At 48.4% G+C, this 22,122-nt stretch overlaps 1 protein-coding gene across 1 annotated transcript in view; it reads left to right on the top strand.

The window, feature by feature from the left end:
* The window catches only part of LOC144176001 (mitochondrial-processing peptidase subunit alpha-like), a gene marked incomplete in the record, with an annotated part of 62,635 nt that overhangs the window by 26,209 nt on the left and 14,304 nt on the right, over window positions 1-22,122 (top strand). Inside the window, 4 exon segments of the mRNA XM_077705090.1 lie at window positions 983-1,075; window positions 9,748-9,920; window positions 11,712-11,820; window positions 21,044-21,255. Of these exon segments, the coding sequence (XP_077561216.1) occupies window positions 983-1,075; window positions 9,748-9,920; window positions 11,712-11,820; window positions 21,044-21,255 (587 nt within the window).

Below are 22,122 nucleotides of genomic sequence, written 5' to 3'. Positions count from 1 at the left end.
TCAGATTTTGCACCATACAACCCAGCTATTGGCAGTAGAGTAGAACACTGTTGCAAGAGACACTTGGTTATACCATGTTTGCACGATTCTAACGTGCACCTTTTTTCGCTAAAGGTAGCTTAAAAATTTGCGTGCCTTATTATCAGGCTTAAAACCGAAGTCAGCTTTCAACATTTCTTGCTTTAGTTTTAATGCCAGCAGGAGCTGGACAAGCAAGTTTATGATGCACAAAGAATTTTTGCTGCTTATGTTAAGTGTGTGAAATAAAATGTCGTTTGCCAGGTATGTGATGTGTCTTACATCTGCGTGGTAAAATCTTAATGGAATTATTTTTTAAAATTTTCTTCCGTAAGCTTACCTGCGCGTTACAATCGGGGGCGCGTTACAATCGTGTGAATACAGTAAGAAACATTTGAAAACAGTTTGGCTTGTTTTCGTATGTTCGCCATGTTAGCAGCATACAAGAGACACTCCACTACTAAGGCTTTGCATCCAAAAGAACGCAGAGCTTCTGGGACTTTTTGAGTAGGTTATAGATCATGTAGTCCTGGTGCAAGTAAATGGTGCCTTGGAGGGTGAACCAGGGGAGGAGCATGACGATGAGGACATTGCAGGCAAAAAGTGTCGGCAGATGAGGCTGACCAACATTTAAGAGCACTTTAATGCTACTGCGAGGAACAGGAAAGCTTCGAAGGGAAGTGCCTCGTTACTTACAGAAGTCGGGAAGGAAGCTAATACGAATGCCTTCTTGAGGCCATCCTGAGCTGTTCCCTGTCTAAATGCACTCTGGTGCTCGTTTGTAATAACAGGATGTAGTAATTGGTGTTTTTGGGAATTTTAGTTAGCAGAGAGCTTGGTTTGAAGAGAAGTGTTTCCCGGGCAGCGAGGTTTTACCGTCACCAGCGCCCAAGGTTGCCAGTGCTGGGGTGTCTCCAGCGGGGAGAATGGGTGGGACTGTGAGTGTCGGTCCCCTGTGCCGCAGGTGGAGAAGACACGACAGGCTATCCAGTTCGAGCTGGACGACATCGACTGCAAGCCCGACCAGGAGCAGCTGCTCTTCGAGATGATCCACGCCGTGAGTGCTCCGTTTCTCTCACTGCAGGCTGAAGGGCCAAGGGCTGGGCCGGGCAGGGCCACCATTACGGCCTGCCCAGGCAGGCCGTACTGCTGGGGGGACAATTCGTCCGGTTGAAGTGCTCAAGTGATTTCTTGCTCGCAGTATGCAAGGACCATTGTTGGCATCATCTCATGTTTGGGCTGGCCAGTGATGCCTGGATTCCTGAAAACACCCAAACCAAATCAAAGGCAACATTGGTTGCAATGTTGTGAACTCTCGGGCAGAAAGCTGTTAAAACAGCTTGATGAGGCCAGAGAGCCATGATACTCGAGCAAACAACACCACATGACGACACTTTGAACTACTCCTAAAAATTTGCAATGCAACGATGGAGAAAAAAATGGCATTCCGGTACCAAGATCGTATAAGTAACTGCCATACATCATAGGATACTACGTACAGACGAAAACGTGCACTTTAATAAATATATGAGCAGTTTTTCTTTTTTTCAAAGTGAGTCAAATCCACATACCAGAACTAAGTCGGATGAAACTATAGTTGCAAGAAAAACTCTGCAAATTTTCCCTAGAAAAGAAGCTGCAATGAACTAGGTTAGGTAACACCCGGCAAATGTGTACACAAATCATTTTTTGTATTGAACAGGAGTCGGATCCGGTTGTGGAATGGATCAAAATGAGCCAAATCCATTTGCCCAGTGGGAGTGTGCTTTCAGCGTGACAATTTGGACTGTTTTGGGGGTGTTTTTGCTAGTTTTTTTGCTTTTCAGAGCTCGCTTATAATGGAATGTGTTGTAACAGGAAACCGTATTTGCTACGAAGCTATTAACCCTTTCGTTACTGTGGGAAATTGACCAATTTTGAGGGGTCTAACAAAACATTTTTCTGTGCTTTACATATTGGTTAGGCGCACATTGCAGTGACATAAAATGCAGATGATTCTACGTCCTTTCCAACGACACCAGTTTTAATAATGTTTTCATAAATAATAATTGCGAAAAAATTATCAAATTCGAAATTTTTGTCCAGGCATCGAAGAAAATAAAAAAAAAGTAAGTTGTGTATTTTTAACCACCAGTAGTAGAAAAAAAATTAGAATATAAATTTTGCAGGTAAACATTTAAAAAAATTCATCCTAAAAAAAAAAATGAGTTGCGCGGTACAATTTGTGTCAGATATAAAAGAAAATGTTACCCTGCGTGGTGCCCGTGCCTTGTGGTGAAGCCCAACCACTATTTTAAATTTTACTATTTTGGATGGTTCTCTAGAAGAAATCTGGTGGGTTGACATTATGGAAGGCCCCAATAATGCCTCCACATGATGTCAAAACAACTTGTCAATGATTATGACCAGCACAATGTTGAAGGCAAGCAAGCAATGCGAAAAAATTCGCTTGGAGTTGAAAACCAAACGCTTTGATGGATGCTTGTTGTCTTTCTGATGATCACTTATCAGTGAGCACTTTCATTTGCAGTTTATTATCATGTTCTGACTCGCTATTGTAGCCCTGCTTGCAGGAATAAGGTACGATGCGCTAGAATTGTGCCCAGGAAGCTTTCACCAAGCCGCCGTTGTGCTATGAAGCAAGTTCAGCACTGCTAGCCTACTACATTGCAGCGCCACATAGCAATTTCAAAAAGAAACAAATACAAGGCTGTTAGAGACTTTGTCAGAATAGACAGTGTTACTAAGCAGCGACACTAACCTCCGGAAATACCCCTCGTTTGAAACCGAAACTGGCCGGTGAACAGCTGGCGGTGTTCAAGGCCACTTGGAAGCGTTCTCCTTGTCTGAACTGACACCCGACGACTTGGTGTTATCTTTTGACTTTTAGCGGAAGCTGTTATCGCGGAAGTAAGGCGTAGATAAAGTGGAAGCACGAGCGGTATGCTTGTTTCAAGGAACAGTAGCGGGAAACGGAGGCGCCATGGCAAATGAGCTTGTAGATGGGTAACTGCGTAGTAGCGCCAGATGTGGATTTTGCAACGTAAAAACAAAACCGAAACTGCTGGAAACTCGCTGAAAATGCCAGGCACACTTGCTAGATATGCGGGGGACCATCAGAAATAAGCTTTGGCAAAATAAAGCTGCCCTTTTTCCGAACCAAAGGTCACTAGTGAATAGCTGGTGTCATTTTCAAGTAATTATCACCTCTCAATGCGGTCAGATTACAAAGCTGATAACATTATTTGGTGCTTGACTTGCCAGGAGCCTTTTTACAAAAAAATATGCTAATGCAACCTAACCACGATCTGCATTCTTTTTTGTTAAGTGCAGCAGCCACGCCTCCTCCCTCAAAAACACACGCACCTCAGCTCGCAAAAAATGCCGTCAAAAATCTCAATATCGCCGGAGCGGGAAAATTTAAACTCGTTCTATGGGTGGAGTGCCTAGACTAACCACTGGCCACATTACGTGTGTCGAAATAGGCAGTATAAATCACTGATCACCGGTGATCGATTTGAATAGGTGTGGTAACGAAAGAGTTAAGATGCTTGTTGAAGTGTTCTGACAGAGCACGTTCAATAAGCGTATTGCCTTCAGTAGTTAGCTCATGCGGATCTGTTTCTCTCATGCGCATTCTGACCGTGTCGTTTATATTCTTCCATATGCGGTCAGGACGATGTGATGAGTCGTAGAATGTCGTATTTACACGATTGTAAGTCGGCTCGAATGTAGGTCAACCCCAACAAATTGCATCTCAAAAAAAAAAAAAAAATGCAAGCGCCGCCTAGAAAATCGTATCACAGAGAGAAGCGCTTTCGTCAACCCACACGGCGGCTCTACCTTCAATGGTCGATGCTCCCAGAAGAGCCGTGTGCTTGCGGTATGTGCGGTAGATGTTAAAATAGAAAAGCTTTTGTATAAGTATCCAGAATAACCATGCGCCGTGGGTTGAGCGGGAAGAACACATTCGCTGCGAGATGACAACCATCGAAGCAACCGGCAGCGGCCACTGCCGCCAAAACAAACAACATGGCGGCTGAGGGAAGCGAGGAAGCGGCCGCGCGCGATTTACTCGCGTTCGGAAGTGTACTGAACAATGTGATATGATTTGGGCTACGTTAGCGTCGCACATTGAACCAAGGGATTCGCTAATACTCGGACAATAAAACGCTTCTTGACGCGTTTTTGCACGCGATTTGTGCGCGTCGGCGTTGTGCGGGCGACTTTTGCTTCTACTGCTTTTAAGCGTTTTAAGTTTTTAAGTTCTTTCTCGGTATGACGCGTGACGAGGGCGGCATTGGGAGGAGCCTGACGACTTGCCCCTATGTGGAGGCGCATAAAGCGCTCGGGACAGCCGGCTGGCGCCGCTGGAGATGTTTAGGCTTACTACGGTGGCGGATATTTGATTGGCGCTTTCCCTAGCGGCGCGGATGATGCTTTATAGTGTCGTTTTTGACCACATTATCATCTCCTTTCCTGCATAAACGCCTTCGTTTGTGCCTTTAGTGATATCTTAAAGAGCGGTTAAAAGTGGTCGCTGGAGCTACGCGCACCTCTTCGCGGCTGGTGACGCCGCCATGTTGCTGCCGCCGATCGCGTAGCCTGCAGCATGCAGGTGGTATTCGCAGCAGCGTCAGTGCGGCGCGTTTTCGTGAGCAGAAAACGCCCCATGTGGTTCACACTTTAGACCATAACCATGGGAACGAGGGTGCAAAGCTGTCCCCACCTCGTAGCACCCCCGATTTCTCGTTTCTCTTGCCGTTACTAGCGGTAGACGGTTCAATTTCGATTCTAAGTTGACCCTCCAACATTGGATTGTCAAATTTGAAAAAAAGGGTCGACCTACAATCGTGTAAATACGGTAGCTAATAATAGTTGGACTTGGCCTTCCGCAGCTTGTGGGCAAGTTTATTACTGAGCTTTTTAAACGCCATGAGTGTGGGCACGTGTCGAGTGTTCAAAAATGAGTGTTAGAGTTTATTTTTTTCATCAACCGTTTTCATCTGCTCAAGTCCATAGCTTTCTTACTTTATTACAAGTGCTGAAAGGTTTAATTGGAAAACAGCAACTACGCTGCTCTGTAAAGATGTGCAGAAACATCGTATGCACTATCTGTCGGCCGTTCAGCAAGAACGCCGCTCCAGTCTGCATTTATTTAGGGTTTTGAGCCTGAACAACTCGAATTGTGTTCAGTTTTTCTGTGATACTTTAAGGCAGAAGGAGCAGGTTATGATGTTCCAGTGGAATGCATATAGGCAACAAACATTGGACAGAGTGGTCCCTTATATCTGGGTTAATGGTACTAGCAGCTGTCACCGGTGTTTCAATATTTGCTATGAGCAAGTCTAAAAGGGCTGAAGTGGTTTCCATAACACGTGTCGGTGTTCAAATTAGGTTGTGAGAGCCACAAGAAGTGATTCACTTCTCAAGTTGTCTAGAATGGGCGTTAACCGCCAGAAGATTAATATTGGGTTGCCACCAATTGTTAAACGCAATGTGTGAAAGGAGGCGTATTCAAGAAGACGCATTTCACGAAGTACATATGCAACGGCAAATTCAAGAAGTGAGGACGAACCCACCTTAGCAATACGGGGTGGTATTCTCGTGTTTTGTCCCTTTTGTGTCCCTTTCAAAAGTGTCCCTTCTGAGCGAGCCCTGATTGGCTAAAAGCAAACAACCGGATGTGACGTAACGCAAGCGCGGCGGACCTACTGCGTTTGACCGTGGCTTCTTCGAACAGGCGCTTTGAATTTTAAGCTCGCCGGAGCAACAGGTGGTCGAGAAGTAATGTAGACGCTTTCGATATGCCCGCAGAAGCATTCCGACGGGAGTTCTGTCTCTCAGAGAGGACCGTGCTGTGGCAGTGCGACGAGCTGCGGGCCGAACTTGGTTGGCGGCCGCGCGGGCCCATTGTCGAGGAGCAAGTGATTTGCGCCCTTCATTTCCTTGCTACCGGTGGCTTTCAGTCAGCGGTCGCTGATGAAGAAACGACATCGCTGTCGCAGCCCTCTGTTGGCCTGTGCATCTACGCCGCCGCGATCACACAGTGAAATAAACAATCGTCTGCGAGCAAGCTAACGGTCAGCAGGTGCAGTGGAATAAACGATCGTCTGCGAGCTTGATAGCTGTCGAGCAGATGACCGAAATTGCAAAAGCACTCGGCATGACATTTATAACCTTTTATGGGTACCGTATTTACTCGCATAATCCTCGCACTTTTTTTTCAGAAAAGTCAATGCAAAGTTAGGGGTGCGAGAATTATGCGGGGAAAAAAAAATCCGGTGCACAGTGTTGCCAATTTGCCTTGCGCCAATCCCGCTAAATGTAGCGGTCGTTTTTTGTATATGTAAGCTCAGTGTTGCCAACAGTAGCTAGTTCTTTTTATTTTATTATTTACAACGTAAACAGTCTCCCGTCGATCAGCGATCATGAAATTGCCGCCTTTGCTTTCTGGCGCGCGCCCTATCTCGTCGTCGTATGTGCGTGCCCTACTCCAGTAACGCACGTTGAAGTCGGTGACGCCGAAGTGCCTGCCTGCGGCACGGTTGCCGTGTTCGATCGCGTACTCTTTCGCTTTCAATTTGAAAGCGGCAGTGTAGCTGGCATTCCTCCCCATGGCGAAGCGGCACCAAGCACAAAACAAAGAGATCAAAAAGTTCTCAAAATGGCAGCGAGCTATTCACCACTGACGCGAGTGACTCACTGACTGCTGCCGCTCAACAACGGGACCACGACGGCGACACGACGACACGACAGCGGGCTGAGCGAACACCGTCTAGTTGCGCGCACGCGAAACATGCGCGAAACGGGCTCAAGGACAGTGTGAGTAGTGTGTTAGGGCGCCTCATGGAGGAAAGAATATCCTCCATGGGGCGCCTGTTAGGGAGTAGCCATGCAGGTTAATTGTTAGGGCGCCTGGATGGCCTTGGATACACAGCGCTCTCCGCCGAACGGAGAGGCTGCGGGGGAGGGCGCGCGTTGGAGAGCGCGGGCACCATGCGGGTTTCGCGAGCGGGCAACTTTCGCCGCTGCAAAGTTGGGGGTGCGAGGATTATGCGAGGAACCAAAAAATCCAAGTTTTGGTGGCTCACATTAGGGGTGCGAGGATTACGCGAGTGCGAGGATTACGCGAGTAAATACGGTACTTTACGCATACACATGCCAGCTTAACGTTCGTAGACTTCACCCGCAAAGGGTACGTCGTTGAGAAACGAAAATAAAATACCCCCCCCCCCCCTCTCACTCGTACAGTACCACGAAAACATCAATGATGTAACGCACCGTTCCAGGTTTCTGCAAAAGCCCGCGTCGGCATGCCGCAAGTGTGTCGATGCCAAAATACGTAACTGGGCGGTTATCTTGATGCACGGGCATTGTCACCGACCTCAAAACGGAGTCCAGCCGCAAAAAACTGAGTAGCCGCAGCATTGTTTACACTTCGCTGTCATAAGGAAACAGCTGACTGCAGCTGCCATCTTTGGACGTTCCTCCCCTTGCGATGAAAACTTTCAACGTCGTAACAAGAAAAAATTAATTGCGTTTAGTTTTTCAAAATACATTCAAATAAACACATAAAAGATAGTAGGATATGGTTTGAGTTCTTTAAAATGCGTTTGCAAGAACAGTTACGGTATTTGAATCAAAGGCCCACTGCTTAACTTCTGAAGTACGTCACGATGAAAGGGACACAGAAGGGACAGTTGCGAGAATACCACCCCTGGTTACAACATTGTATCAACGTAACAATGAACAGCCGCGTGACAGTCAACTACGCCAAATGTAGCAGGGCAAAGTAAGTCTGCATAGTATTGCAGTAGTCATTTTCCCCCTCATTATCGGTCAAAACAGCGGAGCCAGTCTATCAGTGTTGGGAGGCCTGTGCCAAACCTAGTGCGCTAGCATGCAAGGGCCCACCAAGGAGAAGAGCCGGCGTCCGGCACCTGTGGCAGCCTGACCTGGCCACAGGGGCCGGGGGCAGGGGGAGAACAAAGTTGATTGATTGATTGTGTAGGGTTTAACGCGCCGACGCAACGCAGGCGATGAGGCGCGCCGTAGTGGAGGGCTCCGGATTAATTTTGGCCACCTGGGGATCTTTAACGTGCGCCGAAATCTCGTGCACACGGGCGTTTTTGCTTTTCGCCTCCATCAGAAAAGCGGCCGCCGCAGCCGGGAATCGAACCCGCGACCTTGGGCTCAGCAGCGCAACGCCTTAGCCACTGGGCCACCCACCGCGGCGGGTGGGGAGAACAAAGTGGTTGGGTGTGGGGAATTGGAACCCAGGGAGGGGAGCACGAGGCTGCCTGGCTCTAGATAACCCAGTGAACATGGAAAGGTGGTGACGAAAGAGTGCGAACTAACGGGACGCACATGTCTCCTACTCGGCGTCCTGTTAGTTCGCCCTCTTTTGTCACATTTCAAGATGCACCAACCAGCCTATTTACTCCCTATTCGAGTGAGTTTTGTGGCCTTCCACTTGGAAAGACTCCTCGGCTGGAACACACAGCTCAACAATGCTTGGCATGTTGTTAGGGTCAGCGTGATTCTTTACAAACACAAAGATTGAATGTACAGAGAACTAAAGACAAGGCAAAGAAAGGGTACTGTGTCCTCGTCTTTGTGAGGCACATCTGATTTTACTGTTCTCACGCCTGCCTCCGCCTCAGTTGGCCTCTGTCACGAGGTGTGCAGAGAAAGCCAGACACGGTTTGGCATGGGTCGGTTCTGTGGCCTGTGTAGTGCAAGCGTGCAAGCGGGCTGATGGGCTATTCATTTCAAATGATGCTCTCAAGTTCCATTGCCACAATGCAGGCTCTTAGCAAGGAAACGCTAGGGTAAGTGAGTGCAGTGGAAACCAGCTAATTCTGATCCGTTGTGGCTGGCAGTGCGAAAACTGTTGGTAAACACTTCCATTGGAACGTGCCTGGGAGTGAGCTGCAGGCATAGAGGTGTGTGAATATTTACTACGTTGAGTACTTTGCAAGTAGGGTTTGCTGTTTTATTCGATTGGCAGTGCAGTTCTACCATTTCAAGAATTCAAAATTTACAAATAATTGAAAGTTGACTCTGCTGCATGAGATGCAAGCTTTCAATCATTGCCACTTGCTTGCCTTTTTGGGTTGGCTCTGCTGCACGACACCAAAGTTGTGCAAAAAAGCGGAGCATGTGTAAGCCAAATGCAAAACCAGTGCCTGCCAACGCTAGCTGAAGTGGAGCACAACTCGCGTAAAATTGGTGAGCTCAAATTTCCTGTGAAGGTAGGGGCATGAGTGGGGAATCGAGTGATGGCTTGTAGTAAGGCCGTACCAGCCACCACCCTTGCTTCAGTAACAGGCGGGACCAGTCAGAAATGTACTGCCCATGTTCACAGCATGTTGGTGCACCAACATTTCTTACTGGCAACATCTGCCAAAACTTCGTTCCCCCATCATGTCTTAATGTTTCATTTCTAATTTTTTTTTTTTTCATTGTTTAAAACTTTTCTTTCCATTTAACTTGCCATTCTGACGTGTTGAGTTCTGACTGCCTAGTTGCCTGCAGCTTTGTGTTAGATGCCCTAAAGCAAACTTATTTGAAAGTGTTTGATTCTGTTGGTATCTGATTGGCCGAATGGGGGACAGCATTGGTGCGTGGCACCGGGAGGGAGACACCAGCGTGCAGCCAGGCGCAAGCCTCTGCACGGCTGTGCAACATGTGCTGAGCGGGTCATGCGTGGCCGCCCCTGTGCAGGCGGCGTACGCGCACAACACGCTGGGCCTGCCCAAGCTGTGCCCCCGGGAGAACCTGTCCGCGATTGGGCGCCAGGTGCTGTACACCTACCTGAGCCACCACTTCACACCCAGCCGCATGGTGGTGGCCGGCGTCGGGGTCGAGCACCAGCCACTCGTCGAGACCGTCCAGAGGTGGGTGCTGCACCCGAGGGGGCTTGGGTCCCCTGGACACAGGCACGGCGCTCACTGCCCCTGCTTCGTGTAGCCAAACCCCGGTAACACTCTCTGGAAGGGAGCCTGTACACCGCCACAGTGACGATGCGAGTTTGCTGTAGCGCCAGTTGGTATGGCAAGGCTTTTGGTGCGTCTACATTAGGCGTGGTGAGCCTGCAAGGGAAGAAATACCATTGAACACTTTCTGCATGTCTGCAGACATTGGCAGGGTAGGTGTAGAGTTCCTCGGGGCGCTCAAGTCTGCTGACGTGCTTTCAAGGCGAAAGCGTAGCGGCACTTGTTAACCACTCTTTGACTGTATCGGTGCTGTATTTGCACCTCTTTCTTCATTTTCATTTCTTTGTCTTTTGGTGCATATTACTTGGGGCCATGCATACAAAAAACAAGTTTGTTTCATTCGAAAGATTTAGTGTTTTATAGTGCCCTCAGGGCTTTTGGGGCAGCAAACATGGCTTTATTCACTGAGAAATTAAACATTTTAAGCCAAAATTTCAATACTCTCGCTAAATCGTGCGTTTTCGTGACATCGACAATGACATATCCAGAGCAGGGCCTTAAAACTAAAGATAGCCTGCTGACCAGGGCTGCTACCATCTCACAGACGGCCCTTTTTTTTTTTTTTTTTTTTAATCGCCCACTTTCACAGGTGGTACTGCGATACTGTTGTGCCACTGTTCACGCTTTGCTTCTGGCCGGACTTCTATACCTGCCATATTTTTATTAGTGTTCATATTAATCGCTTCTTAAAAAGTAAGCTATGACTTGACAAACGTGGTCATGTAAGTGACCGTGATGCTTAGGTCAGTTGGTCAGTGTTGTGTCAGACAAGTCCAACGCGTCCGACGGCTGTGTTAGGCAGTGTCAGCCGGCACAGTGCCGCACTAACTGCTTCAGTGTTTACGTGTTCGTTCATAACTTTAGTTTTTCACCCCACAATTCTTACTGCTACAAAAAGGTTGGGCCATAAATTTAAGCGCAAATAGCTCGTTCGGCAAGGTTATAAGCCCTGCCTAATTTGCGTTTGCTTTTGCGGGCCTCAGCCAATCGCACTGCGCATGTTTTCGGTGAAACTAAGCGCCCAGAATGTATAAAAAGTTACAGATAGCTGGCGCTATGCTTATTTTATTATAAAATAATTGTTCAAACCAAGCCCAAATCATCGAAAATTTCGTTGAAGCGAAAGCAAGCCAGACAAATGGTTCGTTGTGGCGAAGACTTTGTTGCATTGACTTCTATGGCTAGCTGACGGGGAATTGGAAATATTTCGTTAAAGCGGAAATTTCGTTTAGGCGGCGTTCGTTGTAGCGGGGTTCGACTGTATATAGCTTACCTGAGCGAAGTTTACGTTAAAAGTGGTGTCAGTATGACTCTAACGAGGCGATCTTTCGAACGAACGAAACGTGTTTTGTCTGCATGGCCCCTCTAAGGCAGCAAATGTCATTTCAGCTTTTATAGTGGAAATTGGAAATTATCTGCTATTATTAGAAACTATTCAAGCAAAAGCGTGGTGTATTTACTCGGGAAGCAAAAATACTTGCCTCCTTCTAACTAAGGATCTCTGGCACTGTTGCTGCTCGCCGCCACGGAACGCACAAGCTGCCCGTGGCTCGCAAAACGGGCTTGAAGCCCCAGCAGGTGGCACCGTGGGCTTAGTGCAGCCTGGGTACTGGGCGCTGTTATGGGCGAGGAAGGAGTGCTGAACTGCGAGGTGCACAATGGCTGCAGGAGTGTGGGTGGGTGCTTTCGCAGGTACTTCGTGGAGCAGCCGCCCCTGTGGGAGGAGAACCCCGAGCTGGTGCTGGACAACCGCATGGAGCCCGACCGCTCCCTCGCACAGTACACGGGTGGCCTCGTCAAGGCAGGTGGCCCCCTCTCCTGTGCTGCTTCACAATGGGCATGGCTGGGCTGTGCAGGCTATCCCTGTTGCAAGTGGCCCTCTTGGCTGTGTGCATGTGCCCTGCTTAGTGACCCTGTCCGCTGGGTCAGCCAGTTTTCCAATTCGGGGCGATGAGCTAGTCAGCTGGCTCCTGGCAGGTGGGCTCTGCTCCAGCATGACTGGACGTCTGCGCACGTGCCCGTGTGCCAAGTTGATTAACTCTTTCACGACGGTGCCATAGGCAATCGGAAGCCGGCGTCCGATGATTTTAAATCTCCCGCAAAATCTGAAACCCTCGCTCCACAGACAACTATCCCCATCTGGTGTGTTCATTGCCAACTTCTCTTTCAATTTCGGTTTCGTTTGTTTATGTGTCTCGTGTGGTGGCGGCGTAGCAAGAGAAATTTGAACCGAAGGGGGAGGGGAGGAGGAGAAAAAATGGTGTCGGGTTCACGCCGCGCTCCGCACAGTCGGACTGCTGTAGCAAGCACTTCGGCAGCTCCTGCTGTCGATTTTTCTCATTTCAGCAGCAGTGAGGGGTCAAGCAATGATGTGGGATCTTCAGATTTCAGTTAGGACGACGAAGCTCCGGTTCAGGTGCCTCGCACTTCAACAAGCGCTGGCAGGTAATTTCGTTGTGACTCCGCGCTGTATTTATAAACAAAACGTGCTTCTTATCTGACGACTGCGGTTTTGATTTTGTGTTTAGGGTCTCGAGAACGTACGGCCGGGATATTTTGCGAAATGCACAGCGCTATATCGCGCTATCACCTTCAAGATAACCTGGCGCTCGTGTCAGATTAGCGCTGCAGGGTTCAGGTGCGACGCTTGTCGAGAGCGCTCGATTTTTTTTTCTTGTTTTTTACCACCGAACTGATAAGAATTTTGTGCGAGGACACAAAAGAGTATACCGTAATTAGCCGATTCTAACGCGCACCCGATTTTCCTGACAAAAAAAATAAAAAACTTGCACCTCCGATTGTAACGCGAACGGAACTGTGTGAGCAAGAAAATAGAATGCGAGAGAAACGGGTGATTTATTTCCCGAAGTAATCTCACTCATCTCACTCCTCGTAGCTCTCCACTGACCACAACATCTCGTCCTCGGTGCCGCCAAGCACGTTCGCGATGCCACACTTCTGAACTAACGTTCAACCATGGTCGATGGGATCGTGGCCCACACCTCACACGCCCATCCCGCGAGCTTCTTTCAGAGGCGCACGCTTCAGCCGACCGCTCGTTTTGAACGCGTGAGAGCCGCTGCTGCCATTGCTGTTATCAAGCGCGCAAGTGGAACGATTTGACGATTTGTGTGAACGCCGATCGAAAAGCCTAGGCGCCTATGCTTCCTGCGTCCGAAAAATCGTTGCTAAAAGCTTTGGTGCCGTCTTGACATGGCGATGGCGATGGGTGGGACGAAATTTCCGCTGTTTCGGTTTCGGTTTCGTATCCGATGCATGCGATTTTTCGACCTATTTTTCCGGAAAAAAAGTGCGCGTTAGAATCGGGTAAGTACGGTACTTGTATGCACGTTTTACAGAGACTCACTCACCCTTGAGTACCCTCACGGCGCGGCACAGCCGTCAGTTGCGCTAGGTTGACGGGCCCTCAAAAAGCAAAAACTTGGTGTACACTGTTGAGTTATATATTGAATCATAGCCAAGGAACGTAGGAACAATTTGTATATCTTAAAATACCTGAAATAATTTTTAGTCTCAGTAAAAGTGCCGATTTGTGTTTTTCGTATACTTTTCTTGGGGCTTTTTTCTGATTACTTGACGAATAAACTGTAATTTATTGTACCTTTAACAAAACTGCTGCTTTGCGTTTGGAAGAGCAATCTATAAGCTACAATTTCATGCATAGCAAGGCTACGTGTGTTCAGTAGCTCAAGAGAAAAAAAATGTTTTGTCGAAGCACTTAAGGGGGGACGCGGGTCTTAGAATGGTCCAAAATGGCCAAAATATCAATTTTGAGAAAATCCAATTTTTGGAATTATTGTACCTTCTAGCACCTGCCTTCAAAATATCAAAGCGAAATTCCATCGGGAAATACTCTAAAATCATGTTTTTAAACGCCTCGAGGGCCACGAAATGCCCCGAATTGGGCAAAAGTTGCTTCAAATTCCCGCGCGCCCCGCGGGCGAAGCAGCCGACCGATCGCCGCCATCTTGGTCTTGTTTTGAAGCTTGTTTCTTTGTGCGCATTTTGCGATATCTCAAAATGGCGTCGCTTGAGTAGAACGACCGGCCTTGCCAGTTTTCCGAAGGCACCTTCTCGGCCGCCGATTGGCTAGAGCGGGCGCGCGCGGTTTGAGTTCGCCATACGACCCCTCCCATTGGTCGGCGCGACTGCTGTCATGGCGGTCGCCATCATGGCGTCTGCTACGCGCGTCTGACGGAGTCCGCTCTTCTGGCGCAGCGCTCGCTTAGAGCAGTTTTTTTTTTTAGTTTCTTCTAATTATTCCATCGCGTACTTTCGTGAATGATGCCAGGAGACGTACGTTTGAAGAAGACGACCCGTCATGCGCACGGGAAGCGAAAGCGTCGTCCGCCTATCCCAAGGTCGCGTGGTGCGACTTCGGGCCGCTCGACTCCGCCGGATGAGAATCGTTCGCCGCCTCGTATTGCCTCGCCTGCCCCATCGCCTGACCAACCACCTCCGGAATCTATACCTGGTCCAAGCACGTCCTGCCGGCTTGACACGAGGTATTACACGGCGGAGGAGGAGATCGCTGCGCGTACGGAACACGCGGACGAGGTCAAGCGCGGAATGGAGACCAAGTCAGCAACGCAGCGGAAATTCGACGTCCTTGAAGTGGATTTGGCGCACTCAGAGGAAGAATCCGGCACAGATTTTGTCTTAGTGGATTTTGCAATGCTGAAGGACCTTTTTGCGCACGTCAGGTGCGGCAAGTGCGGGCTGGCGGAACCGGATTTGCGGAAGCCTGACCGGCAGTACGGCCTCGCCGTGAAGCTCGAGGTGACGTGCTCGGTTTGTGAACACCGTGTGGAACGTTTTTCCTCGCGAAGGACCGAAGGATCTGGCAATATCACTCTTTTTGAAGTGAATATGAGGGCTTTGAAAAGTATTCAAAGCATCGGGAAGGGGGTGACTGCTCTGTCAGATTTTTGTGCTGGTATGAACTTGTCCCACAGAGGCCTGCACCACAAGACATTCCAAGCGCACTTGAGGAAAGTGGTTCAGGTTTGCGAGGACACTGCAGCAGCCTCTGAAGCTGATAGTGTGCGTGCCATCAAGGACTTGTACTCGGACCTTGGTCAGCCGCCAAACAACATAGATGTGATGTTTGATGGCACGTGGATGACAAGGGGACGGTTGTCACACATTGGAGTGGGCTGCATCATTGAAGTGTACACCGGCTTGGTGATTGATCATGTAGTCCTCTCTAACTTTTGCTTAGGTTGCGCCATCGGACCCAAAGCTTCAGATGAGGGCTACGAAGATTGGCTGGAAGACCATGAGTGTCAGCGAAACATTGACTGTGGTGCATGACGCATGGAGGTAGAGGCAGCCCTGATAATGTTGTAACGCTCGCTCTCCAAGAATGGGCTGCGGTACACAACCGTGATGTCCGATGGAGATAGCCGCACCATGCACGGCTTGAAGGAAAAAGGCGTCTATGGGTTTATCCCCACAGGCCAAGAAAGTTTGCCTTTCGGCTACATTTATTTTCCCCAAAAGACTCTTTTGAGGGCCAACAACATGATGCATTTGCGGAAAACGCACTGCGCAGTGTCCCACCCCTGTATCCTCTCAAACTTCCAGCATAAAAACTGCGAATGAAATAGCCTCACCAAAGAACAAAAAAAGGGGGGCACCGAAAGCGAGTTTCACCCTCACACTTTTGCCGTACACAATATTCTGGGTACCACAGTGCACTGTAATAGATGATGGCACATCACGAAGGACTTGCAGTTTTCACGACGCCAGCAAGACACCACCAGATTTCACAACGCTAACAAAATGCCAACCGATTCAAATTCGATAAATCTTGCTAAATTCCTGATGGGGTCCGTTACTTGGCCTTTTGTATCTCCAGTTCTAGTTGACATTTTTGGAATCCAAAGACAGATTTGAAAATGGGAAGAACATGTCTTTGTTACTGGGAAATTTTGAAGCTACACTACTGACGGTTCATCTCATAACAAATGGCCAAACTTCCAATGCAGTTTTCTCAGTTTCATATTTTTGGTCACTTCCCTCAGCCTTACGCAGCGTTTTGGAAACTTCTTTTTGCTTCATAAGGTCAATCTTGGTACCATTTTTTTCAGTACAGCCTGAGGCAGCCGATGACATTCTTAGTTTTTCTGTTTAGGCTATGCATAAATAATGACTTGCAGTTATTTTGATGAGCCAAAATATCCAATACTGCCATTTTTTGTACTTGACATATTTTTTTAGGATGCCGTGACTTTAGAGAAAAACGAAGAATGTCATCGGGTATGGGAACTCTCTGGCTATCCATTCATGTAATTAAAAGCGACAAAATGCAATGCGAAAGTTCATTAAAGCTGCGTAAGAAATTACCTAATTGCGGTTTAGACTTTGTATGATAACTTTTGAACTAACAGCACCAGCTCAAATATAATTGCATATTTGAAATCTACAGAGAAAAGCACATCCGTGTGCAAATTTTCATAAGTTTCTACCCATAAATAAAAAAGTTAGTTTTAAGACCCTCGTCCCCCCTTAAGGGGGGACACCCTTCTTAGAACTTTTTTTTTTATTTATGGACCGATTTGCATATAAATTGCATGGTTTATGTATTTCAGCATGCTGATTCTAAATATGTTATCTATTTTGTCCTGGAATATGAATTTTTTAAGATATTAGCAAATTTATGTTCTTTGTTTGGAGGAGAGTTATTTCCTAAACAAAATAAAGTATAAAGAAAATTACCATATAGAACTAATCTAGAGTGATCAAAGAGTGCAAAAATGAAGAATGAGTGTTCTAGGTCAATTTGAACCAGAGTTACAGCAAGTCAAACGTTTGCGTGTGAAAATGCTTGTTTGGATCAAAAATAAATCGCCACTTTTCTAATTTTTTAAAACTAATAATTATGCATAATTTAGCCTGATTGCACTCTCCAAAAGTGTATCTTTCTAGTAAAAAAAGAATTATGGCAATAGCACCAGTAGCACCAAAGATATCGACCCTCCAAAATCGCACTATCATGAAAATTGCAGTTTTGAGAAAACGAGGAAAAACGTTTCAGAACTTTTTCAAGGAGTTTACACACACATCTAGCATATCAAAATGATCAGTTGTGATCAGGGAGTGAAACAAAACAAGAATAATTGTTCTCCACCAACCTGAACAAAAGTTATTGCATGTTACATTTGCAATGTAATGCGTGATTTGGCATTTCCGACAGATTTTTTTGTGGAGTTTATTGTATAAAGCTAACCACTTTATCTTGGTCCTGTTGCGCTTGTAGAGACTTTAAATCCCTCATAAAAAAGAATTATGATAATTGCTACCTTGTAGGGCAAGAGATTTTAACTCCTGTAACTGCTACAACATGAAAATATGGGGCTGCGAGAAACAGTTTCACAGTATATTTCACCGAAGGAAACAAACATGAAACTTTTGAAGTGTGATTAAAAAAAACCCCAGGAGCATGGGCAGTGTGCATCCTGTCACGGGTCTGTGAGGGTCACAGTCTCACAGTACGAAGGTGCGTCCGTACGAAGGCGCGTCGTCTGTGGCCGACGTTGCGGAGGCACCAGCGGGCTCCGTGAAAGGCGTCGTCTTTCGCGTAGTTGCCGGCGTGGACTCGAGCCTATCAAGAATAGCCTTCTCACGCGCACTCGCTTGGGCAATGTCACTGGTCGTCACTGGTCGCGAGTCCATTCTTACGCGACCGGAGTTCGCGCAAATCGGCCCGCTGTCCTCGAGTTGAGTCGGTGGAGCTCCGTCGGCCGAGACGCTGTCAGCATCGGCGGCATCGGCGGCTGGTTGCTGATAAGGCGTAGGAAGCGCCAAGGTCACGTCGGTATCGTGTTTCTTGGGTTTTGCTCGCTTCTTGCCGTATCGGTGCAGAGAGCGGAACTTTTTAGCACCCCCCGGCATGATCACCTCGGCGTGGTTAGCGTGGTCGGCTCCCAAACAAGATGGCTACACCAGCGGTCAGTTTTTCAAAGCAAGTTCCCGGGAGCCAACCAGAAGGCGCCATTTTGGTCACGTGCAAAAACCGGCCAATAGCCGCTCGCGCTCGCTCCTATTTTTGCGTTTGTTTTGTTCGCGCTAGGGACGGGTTAGGCTTGCATTTTGCGCGGTAAAAAAAATTTGAAAACGCGCTCTTTCGAACGAGACCAACAAAGCCGTGGTGAAGCGCGTAGTTTCCGATATCCGGGCGGCCGAAGTTGGCTGCAAATTGACCTCAATTTAAAGAGCTGTGGGTGCGATATTGCATTTTTAAATCGCTATAACTCAGCGAATACTTCATGCATTCGAATGAAACTTCGCGCGTAGGTGCAGAAGGGTGTTCGAAACCCGAAAATGGGGCAACTGAAAACTTGATTTTTGGGCCGATTTTCCGAGTCTAAGAGCCGTGTCCCCCCTTAAAATCGGCCGTTTTTCTGCCGTAACGAAAGAGTTAATGTCCAAGAAGTGCGGTTCTGCAGCACTTCTTGTCGCTATGAGAAAAATGTCGGTGTGCAGAATTTTGCGGTGACGCGTGTTGATTTGATTGTGGAGTTTAAAGCGCCGACGCAACGCAGGCGATGAGGCGCGCCATAGTGGAGGGCTCCGGATTAATTTTGACCACCTGGGGATCTTTATCGTGCGCCGAAATCTCGTACACACGGGCGTTTTTGCTTTTCGCCTCCATCAGAAAAGCGGCCGCCACGGCCGGGAATCGAACCCGTGACCTTGTGCTCAGCAGCGCAACGCCTTAGCCACTGAGCCACCGCGGCGGGTGGTGACGCGTATGAAACTGGCGCCTCCACCGTGTCCTCTGCTGCGTATGGGACCAACTTTCATGCATGCACTGTCATGAGTGAAATACGACCATTTTTACTGCGGACATGTACAGCAGTTTTCTTGTTCTGAGTCACATTGTTGAACGTCACATGCCAGTGTCTACCATTTATGCAGATTCTCTGAGTGTGGATGTGCATTTAAATTGTGCGTTGTATGAAGTACAGTCGAACACGGATATATCGAACTCTAAAGGGATCGCGAAATAGTTCGATATATGAAAAATTCGATATAAAAAATATGGGCTCTGAGACCTCACCTGTGGCAGACGACCACTTACCGATCGGCGCATTCAAGAATGACAACTAATTCCGCACTAACGACGCAACAGGATGCTTTATTTGCGTGAAAAGAAATCGCTGATCTTGGCCTGCTTCTTCGTCCTGTACATGGAATTAAAGGCGCTGGTCTCGATATGCTCGAGGCTATCCAGGTGTGACAGCCCAGTTCCTCCCATGTAGCCGCAACTACGTAGAATCAGGCTGAACGCAGCTGCCAGTTCACCGGCGGAGTACGATCGTGTAGCCGCATCCTCGTCCGGACGATCTTCGCCACTCGAGCTATCAGCCTGGGTTCCTGCAACCGCAGCTACGATATCCTCGTCACCGACGCTCGCAACAGCCTAAACATTGCTGTCAGCAATCACGAAGTCGCAGGCAGACAGTCCGGCTGGAACAGCAGCCGGGAAAATGGATGACAGCTCGCGAAACGTGTCGACCATGCCCTATTCGTCGTCGTCGCCGTCTTCGCAAGCTTCCGAATGTTCAGCCGTCACGAAGCCTGCCTTCCGGAAGCAGTTGGCCACGCTCTGCTTTACGCTGTTCCAGGCACCCGTCATCATGTGTATGGCCCCCAGCTGGTCAACTTTAAGCTCGGTGCCCACGCCAAGGTTCATCAAAAGCCTATCGAGGAGTCGCCTCCTGTACCCAACCTTGAACGACGCTCGAGCGGCTGCAGCCTGGCTGTTGTGTTCGGAGGCAAAAACTTGAGCTCGATGTTGTCGAGCTCACAGGTGGTTTGGTTGGCCGAGCAGTTATCCATGAGAAGGCAAGCGTGACGCTCCGACGCCCCGGCTTCTGTTCCTGTTGGGTTTCGGCGAAGGCACTAAGCGACCGCGGAAATCGGGGGTGCAGCGACCGCCGAAGAGCACCTTCCAGCTCGGGTGGTGTTCGGTATACCCAATGTCAGGAAAAATATCGTTCGATATAAACGTACGAATTCCTATACTTTTACCAGAATTTTCAAGGGGATAATTCATGAGTTCGATATAGACAATAATTCGATATACCCGTGTTCGATATATCCATGTTCGACTGTATCTGCGTTGGATTTGAATACAAATCAATTACAAATAACACAAAAAAACTGCCTAAGAATATCGAATCGGATATTGAATATGTGTGCAGAATTAAAAAGATACAAAACAAGAGGCAACAGTAGTTTTGGTTACCTGTTTTAAAATAAATTGTTCTATAAATGGATAGATGTGAGGTAATGCAGTTATGACAAATTATCATAGGATTAAAAGTAAACTCCCCGTCCCGCGATTTGTTGTAGATGTGCCACTGCCACATGTCAACGGTGCATGCACCCAAGGGGAGCAGCAGAACCTGCCACCTACTGAAGTTTGAGACTTCTCAAGCCCCAATCAGTGTACACACAGCACGGAGCACGCCCAACAAGCATGCAGCAGCCAGTCGAGGCCAGGCTCACCTTGTTTGGATTCTCCAGCTCTTACCATTCCAAATTTCTCTGCTTTGTTTTGTAGCACTCTGTGTGCTTCTCTTGGGTGCCGTGTCTGGGTATAGCGTGACAAGTTTGTTAGCACCCTGCGGCTTTGAGTGAATACTTCACCACACAAAACGCATAGCAGTTAGCTGCCGGTACTGTTGGCAGAACCAGTCTTCAGGTAGCTTGTCTTGTAACCCCGTACTAACTTCGCTGATACACGCTTTGCGAGATGGGCAGGTGAAACTTTGTGGCACAGCTAGCGATGCCGGTTAGAAATCATGACGGGATGTGACAGTGCAGTACACATAGTTGGGGAGAGGGAAAGGAGTCTCTCTTTCCGCCGTGGCTGTCGCAATCGTGGCCAAATTGTGTGCCTGTTTCGTCCCTCTTTTGCTGGCGATGGCTTTGGGGACACAAGCACTGCACTAGTGTTGGTGAGGCCCCCCCCCCCCCCCTGCGACCCGCAGGTGTCCAAGGACCTGTCGGACGTGAGCCCCGGCCAGACGGCCATCCCCGAGCTGGCGCACTTTGTGCTGGGCCTGGAGAGCTGCTCGCACCAGGACCCGGACTTCATCGCCTTCTGCGTGCTCAACATGCTCATGGGCGGAGGGGGCTCCTTCTCGGCGGGGGGCCCCGGCAAGGGCATGTACACCCGCCTCTACACCAACGTCCTCAACCGGCAAGTCTCTCTTCTCTGGCTGGAGCCACTGGGGGCACATGAGTGGGGCAGCTTTGCAGAGCCTGCATGTCAGCTCTTCGTGCACCCGGGGCTTTTGTCCCCTCGCTGCTTAAAGGAGTACTGACACGAAATTTTCGTGCGACATTTTTTTCACTGCTATAGGTGCCTATTAGCCCACTAATCATAGAATGGCACATTAGACGGTCGATCACAGCGTAAAAAATCATTTAGGGTGTCGTTTATTTGTGTCAGTTTCGGTTGCGACAAAATGAATGCCGAGTGGTCGCCATGAGGGTGCACGTGCCGTCACTATTCTTGTCGCACCGCTGACAGTCTGGACGTGCGCGCGGACGAGTGCACACGCGTGCCCAGACCGGCTGAGGTCTTCACCATCCCCACGCGCCCGGGTAGCATGACGTCAGCCCAAAACCATGACGTGATACACACAGCGTAGCACCGCGCGCCAACCGCAGCCGGCGCGTCTGCTACATCACGGGAGCCCCGACGTCGGCAGTTTGGGACAAGGAGCAGATGATGTCATGCCGGCCCACTCTGGGCTTTCTTGTGCGGTCAAAGATTAAAAGGGATTTAAAAGATGTTATACTGAATGGTTCCTATTGAAACTTGCTGGGAGATATCTCCTGATAAAAAAGAAGCAGTTTACATAGTTATCTCAGCTTTGAAATTTCGTGTCACTACTCCTTTATGCCAAAATAAGGCTCCTGCTGTGCGGCCAAGCCAAACAGAGAACGTTTCTAGCAACAGCTCTTACCGTATAATGCGGAATATAGGTCGAGATTTTTTACAAAAAATTTGCCGAAAAGTCACCCCTCGACCTATATTGCAGTCATTTGGCAGTTGTCATCT

This window comes from Haemaphysalis longicornis, unplaced genomic scaffold (assembly GCF_048455015.1).
Source record: "Haemaphysalis longicornis isolate Haplotype H1 unplaced genomic scaffold, Haemaphysalis longicornis Haplotype H1 scaffold_1, whole genome shotgun sequence".
Classification (NCBI taxonomy): Eukaryota; Metazoa; Arthropoda; class Arachnida; order Ixodida; family Ixodidae; genus Haemaphysalis; species Haemaphysalis longicornis.
The sequence above is the reverse complement of the archived record's forward strand: the minus strand, read 5'-3'. Positions and strand labels throughout refer to the sequence as shown.